We start from the raw sequence: 21396 nt of genomic DNA, 5'->3' as shown, positions 1-21396 counted from the left end.
AGGGCTAATACAAGGCCTCCTATCATGTTATATAAACAGGGAGAGAAAGGAAGGAAAGAGAATGTGGCTTAATGTTTCCATCCCTCCACAGCAAGGATGGATAAATTTAATTAATAATAATTCTAGTACTGAAGAAGTCTCAGCTAATATCCATATGAAATGTGTTATGTTGAGATGGTTCATCCCCCCCAATACAGAGAGGTGTCATCTTTGACTCTCAGTTAGGATAGCATGTCACTGGCAGAGCTGGTGTGCAATTTGGGAGTCCTCCTGGACTCACGGCTCCTGTTTGGGGAGCAGGTGGTAGCCATGGCTAGGAGGCCTTTGCACAGATCTATCTCGTGCACCAATTCCACTTATTCCTGGACCAGTGGCCTTGCTCACAGTCACTCATGCCTTGGTCACTTCCTGGCAGCATTACTGCAATGTATTCTACATGGGGATGCCCTTGAAGATCATCTGGGAGTTGCAACTGGTCCAGAATGCAGTGATGCATACTGTTTTGGGCACCCCATGGTTTACCCATATTGCACCCAAATGCATATTGCTGCATGAACTCTGCTGGGTTCCAGTTCCTTTCCAGGTGCAATTCAAGGTGCTGATTATCACCTTTAAAACCCTGCATGAGATGGAGCCAGCCTCTTTGTGGGACCACCTTTCCTGGAGGGCATCTGCCACTAGGTTGGATAGGGTGGGCACACTCCATGTCCCTTCTCTTAAATGTCATCTAGCAGGACCTAGAAGCATTCCACCAAAGAAGCTGGCATATTTGTCAATTGGAAAGGACAACTTTTGCTCTGGGTTAAAAATGTGGTTCCACGTGGCTCCTACTGGCATACACAAATAGGTGAGAGAGGTGGCTTAGAGTTTCTTGTGTGAAGGATCCTCCAGTGGTTTTTTGCTCTTTAATGCTCTGCTCCTGAAGGATGAGGTCCGACAGTTAGGAGACGCATAGAGTGCTGAGCTGTTGAAGAGTGCAGTCTGAGTTGGATTTATGATACGCTTAACAGCCACATGATTACAGCTGGAAGAAATTTGGACATGGACAATTGGTTGATAGACGCGCACACACTGGAGGTAGTATTTTGTGAAAGTGAGCACCTTGCTAAGAGAAGGTGATTTAGTGCTGCTATCTTGTAACAGAAAGGCTGTGAAGAGATGTCAGGCTTGCAAGTAGGCATCATGAAGGGATTAGAAAATAGAGGTTGGTCACCAAAAAGTGCCAGGTCTGCACTCTGTAGAGGTTGGAATATACTACCCTGGATGTACCCCAATGACTGCAATTCTTATTAAATGTGTGAATTGCTGATGGATGGATCAAAAATATATCTCCTCCCCATCTTTTGGGTTGTGTTCGGCTTCTAGCTTTATAAACTTTTCAGGTCCTTTGCCATTCCTTCCTCCTTTTCAGAATCTTTTTTGGGAAGGAATTGCTGCTGCTGCTGTCTTTTGTTTACGTGTCTGACTGTGTATTTTGTTCCCCCCTCCAGCTGCTCCAATCCACAGATGCAGAAGATGGCTTAGCAACAGACCAACGTTCTCCCATGCTGGGGTCCGTCTGTGCCCTGCAGCTGGAGTGATGTGAATCTTTTGTTTTGGACTGAAGAAGCTTGTTTCCAAAGCCATTCTGTCCTAATTCATGAGCCAGCAGGATGTGGTCGCCGTCCTTTCAGAACGCCTTCTCATAGCTGCGTACAAAGGGCAAGTGGATAATGTGGTGCAGCTTATCAACAAGGGTGCCAAGGTAGCTGTTACCAAGGTAACAAGAGAAAAAACTCCTTACAAATTCACTGAGAGCTAACCTCACTCCCATTTTTTTCCTCATGATAAATGTCTTCTGGCCTTTGAAAGTGTAATTGTTCCAGAAACTGGTATGGATGAGTGTGTGTGTGTGTGGTTTTTTTCATTCTGCAGTTGCATTTAGGTGTCAAATAATTTTCCTTCTCTTCTGCTGTTTTTTTCTCTTGAAAGGGGAAGAAGCAAAAAGCTTCAGCTAATAAATGTGCAGAGTTTTCAAAGCAGATTTTGCATTTACATTGGCAAGATTGATTGCTGTAAAGAAACAGGAGGGGAAAAAAACCACACCAAAATCCTTTTAGGCTTCCTGAGGTGGGGAATGGAGGTGGGGTGAATACATTACAGAAGGAGGAAAGCATTTTCGGGGGAACAAAGAAATGTTCTGTATTTTGCATTTTCAAATGGCTAAGAACATGTTGAGTGCGTGTAGTGTACTGTATGTTGTGCCCATTCTACTGGTTTCTCAAAGTGAAGATTTTAAAGCAGTGAATTAGACTTAGAAAAACCTTGAACTAGTCTGTTGAGTGGTCCCAAGCTCCATCAAAATTTAGCTTCAGATGATATTTTTGCAACTGTGAAGCTTAAAAATGGGGGAATGCTGAAAAAAAAAAAAAGCAAAAATCTCCCAACCCCCCCAGATGTCTCCATCTCTAGGGAGAAAGATTTTTGCCTCTGATGTTGTTCTGGAGCCAGGGAGACAACTGGTGGGCTTCTCCTTGCTGATCCTCTTCTTTCTGCCAGGATCTAATCATTTAAACTGGGAAAGGTAGCCGTGATCTGACTTAAATGCTGGGCTTCTGTGCTGCGCTCTGGATACCACAATGGTCAGGAAAAGACTGAAGAGGAATGCAAAGTTGCACACAGTTTCTTCATCTGAGCAAAACAATTCTGAGTTATTTAGATCCAGGCATTTAAAATTCTGACAACAGTGACAATCTTAACACCATAAAAAAGAGATCTGATGGTGGTTTCAGAATGGTTCACTTATCTATAAATTTAAGAATAAATGGCTACCACTCTCTGCCATTGCAGCTCCCATAAAAGGAGAAGAAACTATTTTCCTCTCTCTTGTGTTTCTTCACCTTCTTTCCTTTTTTCACTTATAAATGTGTATTCTGCTTCTTTTGACAATTTCTTAGAACTGGTGCATCACACCTTAAATTTGTAGACATTAAAATATTAGATGTATATCCAAAAATGAAAAGTATGAATGCAAAGCAAACAAAAATGTGTTTGTATTCCTCAGTGTTACATAGATAAACTTATCAGGAAGAGATGATTTGACTACAGCTCATTGGTAAGTGTACCTGTTTAGCAGTAAATCTAGGTCTGCCTTGGTATAAAGTGTTGAAATGACATTGTAAGTGGAAGTTGGGGGTCTTTCTTAATTTAGGAAATTAAAATGAGCTGTATGGTGGATCTAGAATGGGTTTCCAGATAGAATGTATCTATCTGGAAACCCATTCTAGATCAGAGCTCTTTGAAATAACTGCATTAAGCACTCTTTGCATTTGGGCTCAGTTGAAATTTTAAAATGTAACTTTTAAAACCTTCAGTGTCCTGGAATTGTTTGGAATAGTGGCTGGACACTGGCACAGACACATTGCATTTGTTGCTTTCATTGCAGTTAGTTTTGTGTTTCAGTAACAACCAATTACAGTAATTTTAAGAAGTGCAGTGCATATTTTGCTCATACATAATTTATACCCATACAAGATTCAAGGTGCCAGCTTGCCCAGTCACCATAGTTGCAAAGCTGGAAAGAAAAAGGCAGAACAGTTGGTCTCCATCAATATTTGGCAGGGGATGCTGTGAACAGTGAAAACAGGTAATTGCTGTAGTCTGTTTCAAAACAGGATGATCTTTTAGATTTTCTGCTTTGTGTGCTATTCAGTTCAGTAGAGAAGAGGCAAAACTATCAGCAAGATTAGTATGTTCCTAGAGATGGGAGGGAAAGTGTAGCCTGCCACATACCTAATTTATGTTAGCTCTAGGCAGTTATCTTATGATCAGGATGCTGAAAGCTTAAACCTAAGAGTATCTCTGGACCCATGCTGGCTGTGGAGTTCTGGGAGTTGAAGTCCACACATCTTAAAGTTGCCAAGTTTGGAAAATACTGCTCTACAGTGCCCTTGAATGGCAACACCTAATACTCTGTGTTCAATATGTAATGTCTGTATCAAAAAACAGTGTTGCATGGTATTAGATTCCTCTGAAATTGTGCTACATTTGTGCTTTCCCTTCTGCGTGCTGGGTCTAATGGCAATTCAGGACAGCCGCTACAAATCCTGTGATTACTTTATTTCTCTCTGGGTCTTCCCCATTGCTAAAATAATACTGTACATTGAAGCAAGAAACACATTAGGTTCTTTTTTTTTTTTTTTTTGGTAACTTATGCACGTTGTACCAGACCAACAGGGAAAGGGGATCTCTAAGGCTCTAAGAGAAGTGTTGTATAAAAAGGAGATTGGGAAATAATTTGATTTGATTTTATCTGGCGATCTAAATGGCAGTTATTTTGTGAAAAGCTATTTTTTGCTGCATTTGAAAATGTTTTTGTTTCTGTGGGAGTGAATTCAGTTTGCATGGACTTCTTCGTTTACTTTCCATAGCAGCAGCCAAACGGCCTTTTGTAAATATGGTGATTCCGAGAGCAAGGGTGATATTCCGTAGGATTAATATAAATAAACAAAAACAACTGAAAACCCCATTTAGTACTTCTGATTTAGCATTAGTATAAAGTGTCTTTTACCCAAGATTCATCAGGTACATTTCTAGTAGAATTGTATTAGACTTTTTTTCACCCTTTAAATAGCAAACTTGTGTTCTTCTACCAGTTCCTTTTAAAACTGTCCTAAGAAAGAACATAAGAATTGGCCTGCTGGATCAGGTCAAGGCCCATCTTAATCCAGCATTTTGTTTCTTACAGTGGCCAACCAGATCCTTCTAGGATGCTCCTAAGCAGGAGATGGAGACATCTTTTCCTACCTGATGTTCTCTTACAAGTCTGGCCCAAAATCATTCAATGAATTTCCATGGCTGAGAGCAGTCTTGAACCTGGATCTCCCCAGTCCTAGCACAACATCATAACCACCACACCATCAAGTCTTTGGCCTTCCCCATATATTTGCGGTAATGAATTCCACAGGTTAGTTATGTGCTGGGTGAAGAAGTATTTCCTCTTTGTCTGTTCAAATCCCCTGCCCATCAGCTTGACCTAATGACCAGTCCTTATATTTTGAGAGGGAGAGAAATTTCCCTGTCTGCACTCTCCATACTATGCATGAGTTTATATAACTCAATTATTTCCCCTTCATTATCATCTTTTTTCTAACCTGAAGAGTCCCAAATAATCTAATCTTTCTTCTAAGGAAAGTGCTTGAGCTCCTTGGTCTTTGGATTGACCTCATTTGCACTTTTTCAACTCTGTTCCATCCTTTTTCCAGTGTGGCCACCAGTTTTTCCTTGACATGGTGAGAACTGGAGAGAGGGAGAGCTTTCTTTACTCAAGGACCCCTAAGAGCTTTGATAGGTTTGCTAATGTTTTAATTAGGTCAGCATGCCAATCACTTCTTTTAGGGAGCATCCAACTACTCTGCGGGTTGCTAGGTCTCTAGTTTCAATGTAAGGCACCATTCCCTGCCCCCAGAAGTCCACATGGCATTACCCTTGTTCTGCTCCAAACTGGATGTCCATAAAGCCTTGTCATTTCAGTCCTGATGTCAGCAAAAGTCCATTAAGGGTTACCAGAGATAACAACATACCTATTTTAGCCTTGATCAAATTCACCAACTTTATATTCCTTCCTTTTACTTCAAACAATCTTGATCTTTAGTCCTTTCAAATAATGTTGTAGAACTTGATTTCTTTTCATTTTTTCTTTGTCCCTTCTCACAAAATTCTTCAAAGTTTTAACAAGCCTCTTTTGTAAATCCAATATAGGAAAATTATCCAGGTCACTCTTTCAGTTTGTTTTTATATATCCCTTTTAATTATTAAATTAAATAATTTATTAAAATAAATTATTAATTATTAAAACACAAGCTAGTTTCTTTTGTATGTCCATTGTAACATCTTTTTTCCATATCATTCTTGTAGAAATCCACTTTCAACTCAGTCTTGATCTTGTCAGGTAGAACTTTTTCCTCTTCCATAACATCTTTTAGACAAATAGTGGCAGACACTATTAAAATTAACTTCTAGGTCCAAAAATATCCTTCAATATGTCCAGTGTTAGAATATCATGCTTCATTCTGTAATTGTAAGTCAACTTTGAATGTTCTTCTCTTTTAGGTGTAATCTTTAGTTCCTTCTAGTTCCATCTAGTGTCCAATTTTTAAAGTCTTATGTTTTTTTAAATTGAGAACAAAAGCATTTTCCCATGGGAAGAGTTCTTTATAATTATTTTCAGAATCTTATTTCAAATTTATCTGGACCCATAGTCCATTTGTAACTTTCCAAAATCAAAGTTTTAATCACCCTTTTGCTGTTTATTCCAAAACATTTTTTTAAAGTTCTTAAACTTGTAGTTAAAACTTCTTTCGCTAAGGATTGAAGGAAACACACCTGGTCCTGTAAAACTTGTTGATCCAAAAGTTCCTAATAGCTGAAAAACAGTTAACAAGCAATTTCCAAAAGTGATTAGAAGGGAAGTATGGGAATTTAGTGCCCTTTCAAAGGCACCAACTGTGGTTTGAACAAGATATCTATTCCCTCACCTTCCAGAACTCTAAACTACTATTCTATATGCTAGCTGTTCATTCCATCATGGTCGTCAGCTCCGCTTTTCATGGAGCCGTCTTCAGTCCGCCATTTCTTCCCCAGAAGTCCCATTTCTGCTCATAATACTCTTGATGATGGAGGTGGAAAAGCTTTTTTTTTTTTTTTTTGCCAGCTTTATCTTCCCCTGAAGCACCTTGGCACCATCTCCAACAGCATTCTGGAAGTTCCCCAAGCCTCTGAAGCAGATTTTAAAAGGACAAGAAATTCTGCAGAGAAAGGGAGAAATCAACAAAAAATAACATTGTTTCCTGCTTTTTCTGTTCATGGAGTCTAATCCTCTATTTAAAAATTTAGTATATTTTTCAATACTGTAGCATTCAGGAATTCTTGTTTGGTGAAGCAGTCACTAACCAAATCATGTTGTCTTTCAGAGATTAATAATATCATTGTCTCAGCTTGCCAGCACTGAAAAGAGATTTCTGCGTTCCCTTTTCTTGACTGGAGGCCATTAAATCAAGCCAGGTTGAAGAAATCTAGAGTGAAAGTTTAGATTTAAAGATAATTCAAGTATGCATAATCTGGTGATCACTTTAGAATAAGAGTTCTGCAGGTTCAGACATATACTTAAACTTGTTCTGAACCCCTATAGTTGTTGGAAATAGGACCAGTCTATGCATTGCAATTCACATAGTCTCTTTGAATTGATCTCCATTTGGTGTTTTTACTCCATGTATAAGTGTGCCATATAGCTCTGGAAAGCATGTCAAACTTCCTCAGTATTAGTATTACATAGATTATTTCCATGCCAGTGCTGAGGAACTATTGATGGTATGAAGATACTAAGAGTCCCAAGGAAACGGGAGATATTTACAAATGCCATTATTAACACAAGATTTTGAATAGGCCATACAACAACAGCATTTTTATCGCCACGTAGTACTATGTAATCCAGTTTTCCAACTTGAATGGCTTCCTTTTCAGTGCATCCAGATTTCTGGAAGGTTTGAAGTTATGTCTGGTGATTCAGCTGTGTTAGTTGATTGCCATTAATGTAGATTCTTGCATTGGGACCGATGTTGGTTTCCTCATTGAGCTCATGATCCACAAATGATACCTTCTAGTGCAAAACATACCTGTGTCGTTAAGCAACCACTTTGCTTAATGACTGAGTTGCTGGTCCCAACTGTGGTTGCTAAACAAGGACTACTTTATGAGGCAGTTCATTTTCTCATTGCAGGGAATTCTTGCTTTACTCCAGCCATTTTTCATTACCTTCCAGCTTCAATGAATCTTCTCTCCCCTTTCCTGCTTACAGAGCTCCCACAACTTCCAATGTTCAAGCAGAAAATTTTCTTCCTATTTTATTTATTATTATTTATTCCTTCACCTATTTAAAAAAATGCTGTCATGGTTATAGCCTTTGTAATAAGGATGAAATGCATGCTACCATTAACAGTCACAGGGGTCTGGAAGACAGGAGGAATCTCATCCATGGCAGCTGGGAAGCTTTGGAAAGTTTGTACAACTGATACTCCCTTGCATAGTTTCCCTTTAAACTTCTGTTTTGTTTTGTTTGCGAAACAGCATATATTCACAGAAGCCTTTTTTCTTTCCTTTTTAAGAAAGAATGTTAATTTAGCCACGGACTAAGTAGATTTGGCGGGTGGGACAAAACCATCAATTATTGATCTGTGTGAAAAAGTAAGCAGGCACTGATTGGGCGATGGTTCTCAAACCTGAGCTGTTTTGCCAGCTTTGAGGGAGAAAGAACAAACTGTGACTGCCTGATGGTTCTCTGCAAGCTCTGGACTCACAAAGATATAGCTATGGCCATCACCTTAATGTCAGATTATAACTATTGAATACATTCTGCATCAATCATAGATGAATTTTAAATTGACTGGAGAAGTTGGAAAAGAAAAAGAATTATGTGTTGAATGTTAAAGTGAAGAAAAGCTCTTTGAGCATGTACGCAATGTGTAAGAATTTGAACTTGCTATCTTTAGAAGTTTTTGGTGGAATAAATCAGGTTATTCTAGTAGTATAAGTCCCACCTCTTTTTCTGTTTGTCTCTGCCTCATGCCCAATCCCTCCCTCCTATCCATTTGTCTTTCCTTTTTCTCCCTTTGCCCCTGTCAACTAGACAAGTCATTTCCTCATCTCTTAGTGAAATGGGTAGCATATAAATCTCTTCCTAGGCCCTTCAGAGAGACAAAACCATGGTATTCGTCTGCTTCCTCTTTCTTGATGACTTCACCTTCTCGATTTGAAACAGATGGCTCTGGGCCATCTCCTTCACCCCCCTCCAGCTTTTGACTTTCTTTCCTGACAACTGAAGCCTCTAATAGCAGAAAAGGAAAATAGGTTCATTTCTTCTTTGTTGTGGGCAGGGCAGAGAGTTAGTAATTTAATTGCAGTAGAGGGCTATTTCCACAAGGCCCTGTAGCTTGTCACATTAGTATAGGGTTGTGGCAAAAAGGCAAGTGAGTTCCAAGAGGAAGATTAGCAGCTTGGGGCCCCTAGGAAAAGTTTTGCAGACTTCAGATGCTCAAATCCACCTTCTGATCATCACTGCCTTTCAGCCCAACCAATTTCACAGGGTTATTGTTAGGGGAAAAATGGAGCAGATAGTGCTATGTATACTAGCTTGAGCTTCTGGAGGAAAGGTAGAATGTAAATCCAACAAGCATAAATAAAATTGATGTTGGGAGTTGGAGTTGAACAATACATGGAAGAACAGACGTTGTTCAGCCCTGTTCTAGATGCTCTCAAGTGCTTCACTGAAAATTTAAAGGTGGGGGAGACTCAGTGGGAACATATATTTGCTCCCTGGAAATCCTAGATTGCCACTGCAACTGACCTTTCCTGTTAACACAAGGAGGCAGAGCTGGAGGAATTGTTGTAGTATCCTGTCCACATGTTCTTTTAAGCAACACTCAGAAATGGCTCTCCCAATCACCTGATTAGATAGCCTTAGGAAAGCTTTTATGTCCCAAACTCAACTTCCCTCTACAATAGAATGATAATGTTTATGTGTGCTTAACAACAGAATGCTGAAACAACCGGTGTCTCTGTTGTTTTATTTCACCAAATAGCTTGATATGAAATTCAAAATACAAATTTTCTGACACTTCATTTGTGTACTAATGTTTGCTTTTTAATTATACATAACATTTTTATAAGTGCTAACATTTTCAATATTCAGAACATGCCAATAGGTTTTCCCTCTCAGGTAAAGTAGTAGTGCTCAATTGTCAGTTGGAATTCCATGCTTATTATGCATTTAGAATTCATTAAAATGGAATTCTGTGGTTTGGACTTCTCTAACTATAAGCCATGACTTGGAAGTAAGACTGTTAACTAACCATGTTATTATGCTATGCTATGCCTCTTGACCTGCCTTAGACTATCTAGTTGAGGACTTATTAGCCCTTTTTCAAGGACTTCTCTACTTATCCTAGCAATAGGAAAATAGAGAACAGAAGGTGCTTTAGCGTTTCCCAACCAAAGCCTAGAACCAAATAGACCTTCTGCCAATCCTGAAATACAGGGATAGCTCTGTAACAATGCATAATGCATACCTATCCACAAGGAAAGTTTTAATGAGAATTATCCGTTTGAAGCTGGTGCAGAGAAATCTTTAGATATTAAAAATGGAGTTTGTCATTGGAAAAAGGGAAATTACAGGAAAAACAAGGAAAGGCAAGAGTTGCATACCCAGAATTCCAAATAAAATCAATGCTGTAAGTGTGGCTAAACTAGTTACTTACTACCTTCTTGAATCCGATCTTAGATGTCAACACATGTTCAAGGTTCAAAACAGAATGGTTGGAGAGAGATCAACATCTGGGCCTTCTGTTTAGGTATTTTTAGGCAAGCCCTGTTCCTCCTTTTTTTGATTATAATTGAAAGCTTGAGGAAAGATAATTGAAGGCTTGGGGAAATTGACTGTTACTTTATCCAATCAAGCAAAATGCTTCATTGCTGATGTCCTTGATCCAGTCAGCAAATTACAAATTATTCTGTAGCTGAACTCACCTTTGTAACAAATCTTGGTAGAGAGATAAATGATACAGGCATAAATAAGTTTTCATCTAGTTTCACCTCAGCATGAGTAACATCATCAGATACTGTACTTTGGGGGGAACACTTTTGGCCATATCGAAAATTAGGGGTTTGCCACACATACCAGTAACAGTTGCAATACAAGGGTAACTGTCATGAGCACTGATGGTGAGCAGGAGGGGGCCCCTATCCAGGGGGGAAAACGCATGCGTAGTAGCTAGAATTTGAGCTGTCACTCAAAGAGATACAGAACAGACCCGCCTTGACTTTTGGGGTTTATCTCTCTGGGTTTTCTCATGCTTTTTCAGTTTGGTAGGATTTTCTGTCTACTGTAGCAGTAATAAAACACTAGAGACTTATTCCTCGTCTCAGCGTGGTTCCTACTTGTTAGGACAGTAACTGCACTAGGGTACTATTCATTAAAGATGTGTTCATCAACCATGATGGTGCCCTAGCCTGAATGGCTCCATGCTGCATCCTACTGCTCATGGATTAATCATTGATTCACAACTTCTCACTAACAGGAAGAAGAGTTGGGCTCAACAGTGTGCTAGGTGGACAAGTTCACTCCAAGCACACTCATCCTAACCTTTTCAACTGGCTTCTTATGATCTGTTAAGAACATGCCAGATAAAGAATGACTGTGGTCTGTTAATTGCAGTTTAGAATTAAAGACCACCAGAAACCACTAGCTTAAATCCTTTTGAAACCTATTTATAATTTAAATGTTGTATATCAGTATCAATCCTGAATGAGGGTATGTGTTAATGTTGCCTGTTGTTGTTGTTAGTTGCCGTCGAGTCGTTTACGACTCATGGCGACCCTGTGTATAACAGAATGAAATGCTGTTCAGTCTTGCGCCATATGCCTGACTGTTCCAGTGTTTGCATCCATTGTTGCTGTAACTGTATGAATCCATCGCATTGAAGGTCTTCCTCTTTTCCGCTGGCCCTCGACTTTGCCAAACATGATGTCCTTTTCAAGCGATCGGTCTTTCCTGACAATGTGCCCAAAGTATGAGAGTCTAAGCCTAGTTATCTTTGCCTCTAGGGAACATTCTGGCTGTATTTCTTCTAAAACTGATTTGTTTGTTCTTCTGGCAGTCCATGGTATTTTCAATAATCTTCGCCAACACCACAATTCGAACGCATCAATTCTTCTTCTGTCTTCCTTCTTTAATGTCCAACTTTCACAGGCATATGTGGCGATTGAGAAGACCATGGCATGAGTCAGACACACCTTTGTTTTTAAACTGACGCCTTTACTTCTGAAAACTTTAGATAGGTCTTTGATGGCAGATTTTCCCGGCATGATATGTCATTTGATTTCTTGATTACTACTTCCCTTGGCGTTGATCGTTGATCGGAGTAGAATGAAATTGTTGACGACTTCAATTTCTTCTCCATTTATTGTGACATTGTTTATTTGTCCATTTGTGAGAATCTTTGTCTTCTTCACATTCAGGTGTAGCCTATATTGCTGATTACAATTTTTGATCTTCATCAGCCAGTACTTCAAGTCTTCTTCATTTCCAGCAAGCAAAGTTGTATCATCTGCATATCGCAGGTTGTTAATGAGTCTTCCAATTCTGATACCCCGTTCTTCTTCGTACATTCCTGTTGCCTAGAGACATATAAACTGTCTTCCCTACCTACAATTCATGTGAAGTCCTGGACATCTAGGAGAGAAATGTACTGCTCATATTTGGCCCACCTGTTGCTTTAATGACAGTTTTTGGAAAAGCCATAATTGAATCAAGGAAAGCAGTGGTGTATTTGATGTATCGTCAAAACTATACAGTAGTTGGTAGGAAAATCACATTTTGACCTTGAGTCGCAGCTACATTTTGAAAGGAAAAAATAGGACAGATGTGATCCTGCAGAGATCAGCTGAACAAGGTAAACTGAATAGTATCCCCAAAAATAAAGGTGCCACCATATAAGTGTTTGAGGGATCCAAGAGAACTGTGAGAAAGAGAGAGAGAGAATTAATGAATACTGAGCAATTTGGAATCTCTTGGGAAGTTAAGTACACCTATGACTCTCCAGATGAAATCAGTGTCTCTGCCCTTCCCACTCCATACACACACACACCTCGCCATGGGTGGCAGGAAATGCAGGGAGAGAGAAGAAGCAGAATGGGTCTTTTGCTGCCAGTTTGCCAATTCCATGGAAGCACAAGTCTTCTGCTGGCAGTAACTGGCACCAAAGAAGGCATTCCCCACCCTGCTGTTCTCCTTTCACTCTTTCTTGTGCAGGCAGAATCCCTCTTCTGCTTTGTTCCCAGGGCAAAATAGAGGTTGGAAGAATGGTTGGCACTTTTTAAAGCTGGCATAGTTTTCTGCTGGTTCTTGTACTGAATAACAGTTCTTTAGCGCTGCCATGTAGAATAGCCTTATATAGCTATTGCTTTCCGCAGCAATAGCAGAATTTAGCAGTGATCCTAGCTTGTTGACATACGTTAAAAGTAGAAGTGCACCATTCGTTTGAAATCTTACCTTTTGTAAAGGTAGGAAGCCTGCATTTGGGGGAAAGAGTCAGCTGGGTGACCTTGGGCTAGTCACTCTCTCTCAGCCCAGCCCACCTCACAGGGTTGTTGTTGTGGGGAAAAGAGGAGGAGGAAGGAGTATTAGGTATGTTCACTGCCTTGAGTTATTTCTAAAAATAATAAAGGCAGGATAGAAAATAAACAAATAAATACATAAAGCCCAATGGATGACTGTGACTGCAGGATGCCCTGCTCATGGTGCTCTGGCAGGATGAAATAACAGAGGTGGCACCTGGAATTGGAGCTGCTTGGTTATTGCCAACTAGCTGTGGAAAGCATTTCCTAAAGACGTTATTGAAGGCCTTTTCTTATGGTCCTTTGGGACTGAAGTTTATTTCCTCAGCTTTTCAAATTAATGATTTTAACTCCTAATCCACTGCTTATCTGTCATGTACTTCAGCTGTGCAATTCAAGGTGCTGGTAGTTACCTATAAAGCCCTACATGGCATAGGGCCTGGTTACTTCAATGACTGCCAATCTCCTATAGTATCTGTCCTGCCGATTCAATCTGGCAGGGTTGGTGTGCTTCAGGTTCCTTCGATTAAACAATGCCACCTATTGGGACCCCAGAATTGCACCTTCTCTATGGCAGTGCCTGCCCTCTGGAATGAGTTCCCCCTGAGATCTGGATGGCCCCCACTCTGCTGGTATTTCAAAGGGCATTGGGACCTGGTTCTTTGCCCAGACCTTTGGCGAGGATAACTGAAGCTTCCTTTTGGGTTGTTTCCTTTGTTCCCCTCTGGTTTTGTCATCCTGCCATCTTTATCCTTCTTTTTATTTCTTGCTGTTTTTCTTGTCTTTAATTTCAAAACAATTTGTAAACAATTTGTAAACCCAGAGTCGCTGAGAATCAGGCAGCATATCAATTTATTAGATAGAACTGATGGTTTACAAACAACAGCTTGAGGCTATGGTCTTCAGCATAATTATAATTGCTGATGACTGTCTCAAGCTATTGTCGGTAAACCATCCGATCTATCTAATAAAGCCATCTTGCTGGTAGGGGATGAATGGGTAGATGCAGGATATATTAGCAAATTCTGATAGGTAAGAGTGGAGATGTAACCCGCTTAGAAATCTGCATTCCTTGGTTTTGGGTCCTTTATCAGTTATGATCCCAAGAAAAGGAATGGTTGTGGTGGCAATGTTCTACAACTGTGATAGTGACCCTACTCTGGACTGTGAGGGTGAGCTGCAGGGACATGTTGGGGTTCCTGTTCATGCACCATCTGTCCTGCTGCCTGGCAGAATCCTTCCTGAGCTTCTGGACCTTGTGACTGGGCTGTTTTTGAAATTCCCCAGCTATATTGGGGGATTTCAGCCTCTATGCCCTCAGGTCAGAGGTGGGAAAGATTTAGGAATTCATGGTCTCCATGGCAACCATGGGCTTTGCCACAGGTGAACTTGAGCCTGATCACACAGGTGGACATACATAAAACCTCCTTTTGCTTCGGAGCACTTGTGTGAAGATGGAGGACTTCCATGTTGTGAGATGTTTTGAGCCCTTTGGCATGGTCAGATCACTTCCTGGTACAGATGAGATTTGTTGCCACCCTGTCCCTCCTCACTGTGGGAGGATTAATCAGGATGATTCACCTGGGTGCCTTATGGATCCAGATGGATTCCAGTAAGCTCTTGGGAATTTTCCTACACTTTGACTAGCAGTTATGTCAGGCATTTGGTGAAGGGTTAGAATTGGAACATGATCAACGTGCTTGATGAGATTGCTCTCAAGCACTACTTCAGGTTGCCCAGGTTGGGGTGTGTGAGTGGCTGACTCACCATTGATAACTGCACTCAAGATCTGTTCACAATTGTCAGTTTTCTCACATAGACTATTAACTTTACTACTTATATTAATACTTGTATGGTTCAGTTAACTGATCCATTTTCATGAATCGGGCTTTGGCCAGCCAATTGGTGATGAATATGGGGAGGCTATGGTAGATCACCTCTGTGGACCACCAGTGGTCTGCAGAAAGTAAGTGTGTGTGTGAGAGAGAGGGATGGAGGCGAGGGGGGAGGGTGTCAGTTTGGTCAAGTGGCTAAGGTGCTGGACTAGGGGGGGGGAAACCCAAGTTCTAGTCCTGCCCTAGGCTTGAAGCCCGCTGGCCCTAGGAAGAAGGCAATGGCAAGCCACTTCTGAAAATGTTGCCAAGGAAACTGCATGGACTTGTCCGTGTAGTCAAGACTGATTTGAAGGCTGTGTATGTACACACACATATGCACCAACCACACATGAAAATAAGGCACCAAAAGAAGGATGAGACCTAATCTGAATATTTTAAAATAAATAAAAGCAAGTTTCTAAATATGAGTCCCCTTTGGAGATTGAGGTCAGGTGGACTTTTATGTCCCGCCCTGTCTTGGTTGCGGTCTGACCACTGCTTTACACAGAATCTTCGCTTTGTTTGCTTTTTAAAATGTTATAGTCAAATCCAACCACATATATTATATGGATTATTATATGGATATTTGCACATTGCACTATATTTAGTTTTTTTAAACTGCACTAGAGCAATGTTTATTTTCAAATGAGATGTATGGCTTTATACAGAGAGACTCCTAAAGAGAACCAGTAAGTGCTAAGTGTAAAATGACTTAATTACATCCCTTAATTACATAAAATACTGAAATAGGGATTCAAGCCACTTCAGTGGCCTCAGAAATGTAAGAACTAATATTCATTGATTTCCTTCCAGTTTATAGTGAAGGTAGCTATTACAATGATGTGTACCAACCCTTGGTCTTAAAACTTCTTCAGCAGTTGGTATCTTCTGCTTTCCAGCATGGGAGGACACCTCTCCACCTTGCAGCTTACAAGGGTCACCTCCCTGTGGTCCAGATTCTGCTCAAAGCAAGCTGTGACGTGGATCTTCAGGATGATGTGAGTAGTCACAACCATTCTTGCAGGAATGGGAGCTTTTCTCATTTGTAATCTTAAGAATCAACTACATGTGGTCCATTTTGGAGACTGTGTCTGCCTGGAAAATAGATTTGTTTTCTTTTATTGATTCCAAACCTGCCTGGGTAACCTGCAAGGGACATCAGCAAGTACAGTGACAGCGCAGATGAATTACTGTAGGCTTTCTTTTCAAAAGCCTAAATGAATGTTTTCCAGATACTTTTAAAAATGGCTGCAGGAAGAAATTAATGAAAGTAACTTAAGAACTAGTGTTATAATTGGTTGGAAGCACGTTAAACATTTTTTAAAAATTGGATTTGCCCTTCCATCAAGGATGTTGGAAGTGGCTGACTTCTTTTCCTGAGCAACATTTGGTAGGAGTTTGTACATTGAAGAAGCCAAAATCCCAATTAATTTTTTCACTGCAGTTCTGTTTGGCTGTATTCAAAGTGTCAGTGTCTACACCTCTCACAGTCGCATTAGAAATGTGAAACCTAGGCCAAGAATGTTTGTATTTATAGAAATTCATTAGTGAATATCGTTAGTGCATGAAACCAAGATACTCTGGGGCAAGAGGGTTCATGATTGATTTTTTGCACCCATTGTGGATTAAGCTTGGCCATTTTCAGCCTTTAAAAAAACATGTGAGGGTTTTTTTTGCATATATACAAATGGCAGTTTTGTTACTGTTCACAGTATTTGCAGAATCTGATTATTATTATTAAATCTGTGCAGCATTCCTCCCAGCAAGGTTGTTGAGTTTAGAGCAAAAGTTAATTAACTGGGGGAAATATTCAAGTGATTTTAACTTGAAAATTATTAATATTTATTTGATTAAATAATCACATTCTCTTTTTCTATAGCCCCCCCAACTGCATTCTTTCTCAGCTGCTTTTGATAAATAGTTGTGTACAAATGCCCATCTTCTTTTAGTTCAAGACCGTATGGATTTGTTTTATGTACTCACCTTGTGTACAACCAGGATTATTAATATTTCCAACTTTCAAAGGGTTTTTTATATTCTGAATTTTTTTTCACTGAGCCATGGAATCATTAATTACTTTATTTTTAAATATCCAACTGTAAATCATTTATTTATTTATTTATCCAATGTATATGGCTACCCATCTCAACAAGTGACTCTGGGCAGCAAATCATAATTATCCAGTTAAAATATCCTCTGCCAAATGATGTAAAGAAACTTGTTAAATGTGGTAGAATATTTAAAATGCTGACTTCATGTTCTACAGATGTTGATCGTTAACATATTGTTAAAGACCTAATCTTTAGTTGAAGAATGACCTCCAGTGACCTTGAAGGGGATTATTATGAATTTCAGCCTGTGGAAACCGGCCCTCTAGAATACGAAATCCCAAGAAGTAATTCTTCCCTTCTCCCTGCTAATCCGGCAAGCCCCCTTTGGAATCCAGATGCCGTCTCTGATTGGTCAATGAGTGTTCATACAGCACATACCTCAGAAATAGTCAAGGGAGAAGTCCTGGTAAAAGAAGTCAAGGAAGAAAAAGATAAGAAAAAACAGAGGAAAAAGGCTAGAAAAGATCCTAGAAGATTGCAAAGAGAGAAAGAGGTTAGAACTCTTTTCAGCTTGCATGTAGCATTTGGACTGGCCATCTGGCATGTCAGGTCTACTTCAAAACTGCATGGTTGCATGTCTCCCTTAGATGATTCACCACAAAGTTATCCACCTTTTGCATAGAGTTCCACTGTCTATTCTGGAGTTCCCCAATCTAAGTGAATATATCCTACGTTGTTTCAATTTATATAGACTCATCCCTAAACAGGGAATCTGAGAGCTTTCTACATGAGTCGCTCACAGGTCACCGTGATGTTTTATGAGCATTTTTAACTCCTGCTATTGGTAGTAAATCAGGTTGTAGTGGATTTAAGGGCTGTTATCTCTGGCATTGTTCCTAACCATGATGATGCCCAAATGATGATTTATGCAAGTAAGCTTCCCCCTTTCATTTCTATGGCACAGTGTTGCACACAACTATATATGAGTATGTACATAAGTTGGAGTCATCATAATACAGATTTTATCACTCCTGTCCTTGGATGAATATGATCTCAGAATAATTGTTCACATAAACAGCTTGGTACTTAGTATCCAGAACAGTTGAAGAATATATATTATCTATGGTCCCGTGCTCACTTATGAGTAGTTGCTCATTTTTGTGAAATGGTTGAGGGTATTGGAAAATAGTATTGACTATGGATGTTTAAAATGCACTGGGCCCTTTAGGTGATTGTCAGGTGGTCAGTATTGGCTAACTGAGCATCAGTTATTTTACTGGTGAGGCTAAGTGTGGGTGGAAAGTGAACTAATGATTAAGCCTTGCTGCTCTTCTTTCTATCCCTGCCCTGTCTCCTTTCAAAGTGTATGACACAAGTTGGACCAAGAAAGAACAGAATACAGGAAGTCCTCATGTAACAACAGTCATAAAGCACAATGTCATGTGACTGCTTTCCTTGATTCAATTATGGCTTTTCCAAAAACTCTCATTAAAGCAACAGGTGGGCCAAATACAAACAACAGTAATTCCAGCACTTCCCGTTGCCGTCGTTCAGTGACTCCTGCACCATCATTAAGCATGATGTCATGTGGTCACCATTTGTGACCACCTGCTGGCTTCCCTTTCCCATTGACTTTGCTTGTAGGAAACCTGCCAAGAAGGTTGCAAATGGCAGTCACGTGACCACAGGATGCTGTGACCATCGTAAGTATGAGGACCAGTCATAAGTACCACTTGTTCAGTACCGTCATAAGTTCAAATGGTCACTGAATGACTGGTCATTAAGCGAGGACCACCTGTATTAATCTTTTCTCATAATCTTTTGAAAACTCTATTATACTTCATTATATCCAACAGTCTTTGGGTTCTCCTGTCTTACATAGTTTTGTACTGGAGTGCCCAGCTCACCTCCCACACGTGAAAACATCACTGCTATAGCCACAGCAAGTTGGCCTGGCTAACTATTTTGTAGGCTTTTCTGCTTTGATGTGGGCAGAAACTATAAGCATCGCTTACTAAAACAACTTCCTGCTGTGTGACTTGAGTTTCTTTTTAATTGGAGGGAAATATTTTCCAGAGCAGACACTGTCTTTTTCTAATGTTAGCATTACTGAATTACACTGATTTTTGTTCATGCTCTGATCTGATTAAAGTTATTGTTAACAACAAAAATCTGTTGAGTGGGTGAGCAAGTGGGGCTTCTGTTATGAATTAATCAGTCTAAGCTTGTCTACTGCAAAAGCTAGCTCTTGCGTGCTGCTGTTTGTGATAGCTTTGCATCTGTACAATGAAATCACTGTATTTATTTATAGGTTCATTTATCTCCATTTAAATTGTAGGGCTTTTAAAAAAAAGTTTATAGCTATTTGTTTACTTTCAGTTTTCTTACAGTAAATTGGCAGGTATATGACTAGGAATACAAAATTAGATATATAGAATGTATGAATGAATATGATATAATTAATTTCATTAGGAAGAGTAGTCTTACCTCATCATACAATTGAATGGCTGTATTCTACGACAGGCCCAGTAATAAAAAACAATAGAACTTCTCTTATCATATCAGACATCTTTGAAAAATGAATGTGGTTTCTTTAGAGTGTTGTGTCAAAATCATACAAGAATATATATGTAGTTTTGCCCTCAAATATGGATATATGTTAGTAGGAACTGAGGAGTTTCATTAAACTGGAGGGGTTTTCCAAGTTTCACATTTTCATGTAGAGGACATTTATCAAAGAGCTTCTCTTACTTATAGCCTGTTGTGTCACATTATAGTTTGAGCCTGGTGATGAATACATGTAGGGAAATGAAGGTGTAGGTTTAAATATGAAGGAACTAACATTTATGTCAAAAAGTATGAATGGGTATTATCTGTGTAGTTATGGATGCATATGAAAGTAAAAATATAAAAGATGGGGATGGTTACACTCCAGTGAACAATGATAATAAAGCAGGGTTTCTCAACCAGGGTTCTGTGGAACCCTAGAGGTCACTAGGGGTTCCCTGGGAGATCATGGTTTATTTAAAAAAATATATTTATTCAGGCAACTTCACATTACAGAGGTAAATTTCATTCTTTATTTTTAGTTTAAGAGCATTGTTAATGCACATATACAGGCCTACACATGAAATGAATCTAATAATTTTGTAACCCCTGGCCTGTATTTGAGTCTGAATGCGCAGGGGGTCCCTGAGGCCTGGAAAATATTTCAAGGGTTCCTCAAGGGTCAAAAAGTTGAGAAAGGCTGTAACAGAGTAACCAGGGAGAAATTTGGAGAAAATATATTCAACATTGTGAATGAAAGCAACTCAGAGGGAAAATTATTCTGTCATAGATGGGTGGCAGTGAAACAAGAGTACAGAAAAGGTGACTAGGCCATTCAGAGACCCAAGAATAAAGGAGAATGTGACAATTTGATCAATATCTCCTTAGAAAAAGGTTTGTTTGTTTCATCTAAGTAGTAAGCACAAGTCTATTCATGCCTGCACATAGCAAAGGAATGAATTTAAATGCATGTTCGATTTATTTATTGTAAAAGACTGAATTAGTGAAGGCTACTTTACTAAATGAAAGATTCGGAATGTGGGGCAGACTTTTATTTGGTAATTTTAAGAATGGAACCTAGGAAAATGAACATGGAAGAAAAGAAAAAAGAGAAGTAGGAGGCTGGCACATACCCATTTGAAAAGACTCCATGTGCTGAAAGGCTGGGAACCAGACTTTTAGATTAATGTGAAAATCAGTGTCCCTAATACATTACTTAAGGACACTTCTGGTGCTCCAGAACCTAATGGGCAAAGCCTCAAAGCCAAACAAGAGTCCTAGGGAATTATACTTGCCAATAATATTTTTTAATTAGGTTGAACTAAAGTTGTCTCTAAGAACCAATGGGGCCAGACTCAGTGGGGAAAAAAGTTAACTTTAGTCAGTGTTAAAAAGATAATATCATCCACAGAAACCAAGCCCATCTGTAAACTAGAACTGAATTCTTAATACACCTTGGGACTGCAAGAGTAATTGCTGTAAACTTAGACTGAATGGTCTCAAGGATGTCAAGATTTCTAAAACACAGACTTGGACACCAGAGAATCTGGGAGATGACCTTGGCTATGAAGACCTTGCAACCTGCAAGAATAAAGTGAGCTCCTTTCGAATGGAAAGATCTCAGAATAGTTGAGGAGCTATGCTGAGCAACACTGACCAGATATAAAAAATGTACTTTACAGGATAGTGAGTCCTAGAACAGCACTCCAAGGTATTTATAAGTGTGGTCAATAGAGAGAGTGAGAGAGAAGCTTCATTTTGGTCAATGATCAACAAAT

General features: G+C 39.6%; 1 protein-coding gene across 4 annotated transcripts in view; it reads left to right on the top strand.

The window, feature by feature from the left end:
- ANKRD6 (ankyrin repeat domain 6) overlaps window positions 1-21396 on the top strand; it is an 81182-nt gene that overhangs the window by 36008 nt on the left and 23778 nt on the right. For 2 of the 4 annotated variants that reach the window (XM_063312174.1, XM_063312167.1), the window contains exons 2-4: window positions 1491-1759; window positions 15920-16018; window positions 17376-17624. In XM_063312174.1, the coding sequence (XP_063168244.1) occupies window positions 1640-1759; window positions 15920-16018; window positions 17376-17624 (468 nt within the window). In that variant the 5' untranslated portion in view covers window positions 1491-1639. The remainder of the gene's footprint in view (window positions 1-1490; window positions 1760-15919; window positions 16019-17375; window positions 17625-21396) is intronic. The other 2 variants (XM_063312179.1, XM_063312187.1) reach the window with 2 other exon arrangements.

The sequence above is a fragment of the Candoia aspera genome, chromosome 1 (genome assembly GCF_035149785.1).
Source record: "Candoia aspera isolate rCanAsp1 chromosome 1, rCanAsp1.hap2, whole genome shotgun sequence".
In the NCBI taxonomy this organism is placed as follows: domain Eukaryota; kingdom Metazoa; phylum Chordata; class Lepidosauria; order Squamata; family Boidae; genus Candoia; species Candoia aspera.
The sequence above is the reverse complement of the archived record's forward strand: the minus strand, read 5'-3'. Positions and strand labels throughout refer to the sequence as shown.